General features: G+C 42.3%; 3 protein-coding genes across 3 annotated transcripts in view; 1 reads left to right on the plus strand and 2 right to left on the minus strand.

The window, feature by feature from the left end:
• Window positions 1-17: 17 nt before the first annotated feature.
• On the minus strand, window positions 18-3,461 carry LOC104820265 (translocase of chloroplast 159, chloroplastic). Its single transcript, XM_010550647.1, has one exon. The coding sequence runs from the start codon at window positions 3,247-3,249 to the stop codon at window positions 91-93; it is 3,159 nt and encodes a 1,052-aa protein (XP_010548949.1). The 5' UTR covers window positions 3,250-3,461; the 3' UTR covers window positions 18-90.
• A 231-nt stretch (window positions 3,462-3,692) lies between these two features.
• Window positions 3,693-5,966, plus strand: LOC104820266. The gene is made up of 4 exons (XM_010550648.2): window positions 3,693-4,715; window positions 5,002-5,162; window positions 5,255-5,464; window positions 5,648-5,966. The coding sequence occupies exons 1-4, from the start codon at window positions 3,710-3,712 to the stop codon at window positions 5,777-5,779; spliced, it is 1,509 nt and encodes a 502-aa protein (XP_010548950.1). The 5' UTR covers window positions 3,693-3,709; the 3' UTR covers window positions 5,780-5,966.
• The window catches only part of LOC104820433 (putative F-box/kelch-repeat protein At1g12170), a 1,251-nt gene continuing 541 nt past the window's right edge, over window positions 5,824-6,533 (minus strand). The window contains exon 2 of the mRNA XM_010550876.1: window positions 5,824-6,527. Coding sequence (XP_010549178.1) covers window positions 5,966-6,527 — 562 coding nt within the window. The 3' untranslated portion in view covers window positions 5,824-5,965. The remainder of the gene's footprint in view (window positions 6,528-6,533) is intronic.

Here is a 6,533-nt window from a genome sequence, read left to right on the forward strand (position 1 = left end):
GAAAATAAAATTTCAAATGACACAAACATACGTAAACTACAGAAAACAAAAGCAAACAGATCACTTAACAATCCGAACACTTCTGTCTGCTTATTTTCTAGTATAAACACAATTGAACAAAGACATCAACAGAGGAACAACACCCAGAACTGCCATTGAGCCTCTCATCTTCACCAGAATCCTTCCTTCGCATTCTTCATCGGTTTCGACACTGAACAACGTTCTAGAACCTCTGCCACTGCTGGCGAAAAACCCTGCTTTCAGATCAGATAAGCCAATGACGCCAAACCCATCAGAACCTGGTTTTACTTGGAACCCAAGTCTTCTTCTTCGTGATCCGACACGATTATGAGCTGCTCTGACTTCAAAACCCTTGTTGATTTCTCCATTTTCGGCTCTTTTCTCCTCGTCGTCTGGTTGTTTGTCCACGAGGAATGTTTGTAGATCATGAGAAGCTTTACTCTGCTCATTCCATTCGGTTTCCACCTGAGAATCCAGGAAATGCCCTATCTCCCTTTCCAAATCATCGTGTAAACAAGAAACTTGCCTTGGATCAGCTCCAGAAAGCAACATATTCCACAAGGAGCAGAAAAGAGTGAAAGACTGAAGTGGGGAAGGAAAAAGATCCGATTTTTCCATCAGGGTTCCGTTCTTTTGAAAGCAACTTGCGTCTGCCATGATCTTAGCTGAGCAACATAAGAGCAGTAACTGCGATCTCCAGATCTGGGACGTGAATTCGCCGGTTCTGGTCTCTGGGAAAACTTCCTTGTTGTCAGCCAAAACAACTTTCGGCATCATGCTAGCATCGGTATAGCCCAGTTCTGGAACTGCTTGTCTGATTGACTGACACAGGAGAAAACTTCTATGAGAAACGAAATCTTTGTAACTCGAAGAATCGGAAACAGTGGAAGCTGCATGGGTAAGAACAACAATGGCATTTTGCCATATCGATGGTCCCAAACAACTGGTAATAGTTCTAAGCAGTTGGATGTCGCCAGTGTTTCCTGAATGCTCATCTAGACGGTCGATGTAAAGGACAATATCGACAGGGAATGTTCTCATATGCTTTTTTACAGACAGCAGTATCTCCCGGTTAACCCGTTCTTCGGTTGCAGATAAACTTAGGCCAGGAGTATCAAGAAATCTGACCTGGACACCTCCGACTTTACCAACTATGTATTTTGCAGACTTTGTGGTAAGTCCAAATGCACCAACCGGAGATTTAGCCTCACCAAGAACAGAATTAATCGTAGCACTTTTACCGACCCCTGTTTTCCCGAGAACGAGGACATTAATGGATAAATCCATATCATCGGGACCCTCTTCTTCAAGTTGCATAGTCTTCATTACATCAAACTCGGAATAAAACCCTTGAGAAGTTCGGTATTCTCCAGAAGCTAAAGTCCGTTTACACAAAACTTCAGTAACAACTGTATCATCAGATGAAAGACCTAATCTTCTAATAATTCTCAGGAGATTTGTTTTCAAAATCTCCATATTCTCTATCCTTTCCTTTTCTTCCTTCCTTATCTGCCAGGTAAAATGCTCCGGGTATGATTCTTCAGAGCCGCTTAGCAGAGTAGAAGAAAGCAATGGTTCCTCTCTTCTATCATTAGTTTCCGCAAACTCATCAAACTCCTCCAGACCTTGAACACGAATCAGTTGTTCTATTTGTGTTTCGTTCTCCATTTCTTCATCAGTGATTACAGAACAATTTCCAGAAAGAGTAAACTCAGCATCTTTATCGAAATCCAAAGAACTCTCCTCTACCTTCACCGAGATTTGGTTCACTTCACTATCAGACTCCAATGCCACCCGAGTATCGATCTCCGCTGAGCTATGTTCGCCATTGTCTGCAGCCTCATTGGCTATTTCTATGGAAGTTCCAGAGTTTGATCCACTGACACTTTCGTTGAAAGGCAACAACTTTCTCTCAGCCTCATCCGAATCTTGTTTCCCTTCCTTTTCAGATTCCGATTCAAATTTTGGGTCTGTAGAGTCTGAATCAATTGAAAAGACACTTGCTCCTCCAGTGACCTCATGGTTTGCCATATTTACAGAACATTGAGTAGCTTCACACTCAGATTCAGCTTCACATTCTGGTCTTTCTATTCCACTAACAACACCATGATCATTTTCCTGCCAATCTTTCGCCTGCCCAACCATATTTACAGCATCTTCACTTCCCAGTTCTCCACTCCCTAGTCCAGCAGACCCGTCAACTGAAATCATCAAAGTATCTGCTTCACTACTACCACCGTCAGTTATCTGACCATTATCCTTGATGATACTTCCCTGAATGGCTACTTGTTCATCGGGCATATTGAAAGTTTCATCTTTTCCATTACCTGCCTCAACAAAGTTTTCTTTGCTTTCTACTGGCAACTCATCACTTTCTTCTGGTGCAACTTCACCACTTTTCTCTTCGATATTCCCAAAGGATACCGAACCATTATCGGAATAGCTTGGCCCCATCATTTCTTCCTCCACGGAACTGAATTCACCTGTTGTGGAATCTGAGCAGTTCGGCTCATTGATAACTCTCATTTCTCCTAATGTCAGTGGCCAGTCTTCTACTTTTTCTCCTGGATAGCTTGGAACCTTTGCCAGAGGTAATCCATGATCTTCATCTTCACTACTCAATATTTCATCAACATCGTCATCATCCAAAGACAACCTGGCACGAGGAATGACTATTCTTGCACTCAAGCTCACTCCTTTAGCAGCTTCACAACCAATTTCGCTCTCACGAACTCCGTCAACCTCATTATCGCTCTCACTATCTTCCCCGCCAAAAGAAGAGTAAGTTACAGAAATTTCCTTGTCCCGTTCTCCTACAACTGGCGTGTAAACCCTACTTCTACCTGAAAAATCACTACTTTCTCCAGTTTCCACATCTGGGACTTCCTTAATCGGCCTATGAACCCTAATCCCGCCAAAATCGGCGTCTTCCGCCGTTTCGTCGTCTGGGTCAGATGAACCAGACTCAGATTCTTCGTATGTCCCAGAATCCATCCCCCTACTGTAACTACTAGCTTCACTACTTGATGAATTTTGAACGTCGGTTTCAGAACCGGAACCGTCGTCTTCGTCAGTCGCACCATCGTCATCAATGGTGACAGGCGCACGAATAGGGACGGCACCTGCGGAAGACAAACGAGAGAGAGTGCGCCCGTAAACGTATGGTCCGGACGCGGAAATGGAAGCACGAGGCCTCTCAGACTCCATTACTCCCTTTAAACCAGCCATTAGAAGCGGAGACAAAACACCGAAACGAAAACAAGAAAAAAAAAAACAGATTCGACAAGGGAGAAAGACAACGGAGGAGATTGTGTTCCCGGTATTTTCTATTTGTCTGATAAGAATTCAGGGTTTTTGTCGGGATTTGGAAAAGCTTGTGGCTGTTGAACGCGATGGTGTGGAAGACGAGAGAGCCACAGAGTGTACAGACGAACAACGACTGCCTGAGACAAAACAAATACTGTAATACCCGAAGAGATTTGGTGGCAAAAGGTCAAATTGATTAATTGCTATAATTGTGACTAACAAAAGTTTGGGGTGCAAATATCAAACGTTTTAAAATAATAGGGAAAAAATGTATTAATGTGAACATTGGGGGTTTGTTCGTTATTAACAGTTTTAGGGCGCTTATACTATGGAGGACCATCATTGACGACCCACGGGATGCATGGCGGTTTTCCGTTGCGCCATGCTTTTGTCTCCGCCGCCGCTACTTCCACCACATTTTTCCCGCGGAAGAGTCTCTTCAAGAGCTGTTAGATGTTCTTCAGTTTCGCCTCTGTTCCCGTCGAAGTCATCGAAGAGGAAGAATTATCTGCGACCCAAAATCCTTAGAACCCTAAATCCTAAGCCCTCCGAGACAACCTCAATCGAAATCGAAGTACCAGAAAGCGCTCCTCCAAACGACGTATTCTCCGATCAGAGTGGCAGTGTGGAGGAGCTTCAGGTCTCCAGCAGCTCTGTTGTATCGGACGAGCTCAATGGCATGTCCGGTAAGCTCTCTCCGAAATCGGTAGCGAATTACGGATTGTATTTGGTCGGCGTTTTCGTATTTCAAACTGTCTGTGCTGTTTGGTTTCTGGGAAACTCGACAAATTCCAGGAAAAGGCTGGAAATTTCAAATGATATTGGAAGTTCAAGTAGCAAAATTCTATTGAATGGAAGCGGAAACTCTTCCAATGAAATAAATGGGTTGCGAGCCGGCAATTTGATTTACCTTGACAAGCTCGAAATGAACGAGAAGATCACTGAGATCCGAGCCATGGCACGAGATGCACGTAAGAGTGAGCAAAAGGATGGCAAGAAGAGTGAATTCGATGAAGGGATGAGCACTAGTGGACTGCTAGATATTGAAAAGGAGATTGGTGCAAAATTGTCTTATATGGAGAAGCGGTTGAATTCTCAGCGAAAAGGGTTGGCAGGTCTATCTGTATCACCCATGGACAAGTTTGGCAATGGTGAAGGCAAAAGGAGTGATCTTGATATAGAAGACGATGAGAAAAGTTTGACTTTTGAGAAAAAGTACAAGTTCAAGGCCGAGAAACCACCGAGTAATGCGAAAGGCTTTGGTGGTATTAGAGGAAATAGAGGGAAGTCAGGGCGGAATGCAAACGCTAATGATTTGCTAAATAATGAGAAGAAATCCGAAGAAATGAAAAATCAAAAGGGAGCTGCAGATCCTGAGATTATGTCTGGTGAGATTCGATATTATGTTTAAAATTCTTGCTCTGGTGTCACTCTAGAACACATATTGGTTGTGCTGATTTGGGAAGAAACTAGATAAATGCTTGAAATATTACCAGTGCGATCTAATAAGCCGGGGCTTGAGATTTAGGTAGGCAAAATATGAAATGAATTGGATAAGGAACATGTGTCATTGGAGTCACTGAATTAATCATTGAGCTGACTAACTATACGGATTAAACAAACTTTCCATGAAGATGAAATATTGTGCAATCCGGGTTTCTGTTAAAATTTTAGGTGCTGTTCAGGAGAATAATGAAAGGCCATCATCAAACCAAGTTAAGAAGTCAAGAAGTTCCTTGTCAAGCCGAGGAAATGGGAACATTAGGAGAAACGGCAGTGAAAGGCAGTCCGGTAAAGAAAATGGTTTTTGGTGGTTGAAGCTTCCATATGTTTTGGTACGTATATACTCAGGCTCTCTGCCTTTCTGATTTGTTTACACAGTTTTAGTGTAGTAATAACGAAAGTTCTATACTTTCTTCTTCTTTAGAGAATTCTTATGCGGAGTAATATTGACGAAGAAGTATCTGAGGGTTTCTTTATTCTGAGAACGGAATCTGCGGATAAAAATGAGACCGAGAATTCATACGTTGTTGCATTTGAGGATCAAAATGATGCCAGAAACTTCTGTTATCTGCTGGAATCGGTTTTTGAAGATTTAGGTGGTTTTTGCACCGATATTGTTCCTGCATCAACCAAGGTAAATACTCGTACTCTGTAACAAGACGAGAAGAAAACACATTGATAAAGTTCGATCGAAATGTTAACTGCTTAGTCCCAACGGAAATACAATCTCGGCAGTTGTTTCCAAGGATTTATGACTACTTTAAAGTTTCTTTTATGTTCTTTTTTTTTTTTAATCAAATTGAAAACTTTCCCGCAGGATCTTCTCAAAGAAGTGAGTTTGTCCGGGAAGAAAGTGATCGTTGTGAAGAAGAGGCAGCTCACTTTGTATGCCGGCCAACCATTTGAAGACGTCGAAAGAGCATTGCATTCTTTGATCCAAGAACAATGAATATAGCAGCTGGAGATTTTCACAGAAGATCCAGGAAATTGAGAGAAACAGAACATTGGAAAATATCTTCCAGAGATTTGATGTCATGACAGAACATTGTTATTAGGACATGAAAAAAGGAACAAAACAACTGATGTATAGCTCTGTATTCTTCATCAATGGAAACCGACGTTTGCTTTTGTTGCTTCAGGGAATTGGAACCAAACTCGGAACATAATTGCTTGAATGATGCCAATTATGACGTCCATCCAACCTTATGAACCTGCCACCCTCTTCGAAAATGTAAATGGACTGTGCCATTATGTCTTCAGTGTATAGAACTAGCGTCTTCCTCTTGTTCTCTTCAACGAAGAAATTCAGGTCCATGAAATACAAATCTAAGTTAACAGTCATGAACTTGCTCCACGATATCTCGATCCCATTTCCAATCTTATTCGTTACCCAAATCCTGATTTTCTTTGCAATGCACTGCTCTAACACCGAGAGCCGGTCTCCTCCTAAAACCGACATGCATATGCGCACGTAACCTGGATAAACATGGTTAAAGGGTAGGTTAGAAAAGGGCTTGAATCTCTCTGTTGCGAAGTCGAAACTTTGGATGAATCCTTGTGGTGTATCTTTCCTCACGGCAATCATATAGGAATTTCCCTTGAATGATACAGCGAGTCCCAGACTTGAAGGAAACCAGTCGAAGAAAGGAACATCAAGAACCCTCCATCTACCCAATGTAAACTCGAAGATTTCAGCTCTTGGA

The sequence above is a fragment of the Tarenaya hassleriana genome, unplaced genomic scaffold (genome assembly GCF_000463585.1).
Source record: "Tarenaya hassleriana unplaced genomic scaffold, ASM46358v1 Cleome30, whole genome shotgun sequence".
In the NCBI taxonomy this organism is placed as follows: domain Eukaryota; kingdom Viridiplantae; phylum Streptophyta; class Magnoliopsida; order Brassicales; family Cleomaceae; genus Tarenaya; species Tarenaya hassleriana.

Bases quoted from the DNA above. Each gene is read 5' to 3' on its own strand.
- LOC104820266 (XM_010550648.2), top strand. From the start codon at position 3,710: ATGCTTTTGTCTCCGCCGCCGCTACTTCCACCACATTTTTCCCGCGGA. The intron at 4,716-5,001 runs GTGAGATTCGAT...TTAAAATTTTAG, and splicing joins AGATCCTGAGATTATGTCTG to GTGCTGTTCAGGAGAATAAT. The intron at 5,465-5,647 runs GTAAATACTCGT...ACTTTCCCGCAG, and splicing joins TTGTTCCTGCATCAACCAAG to GATCTTCTCAAAGAAGTGAG.
- LOC104820265 (XM_010550647.1), bottom strand. From the start codon at position 3,249: ATGGCTGGTTTAAAGGGAGTAATGGAGTCTGAGAGGCCTCGTGCTTCC.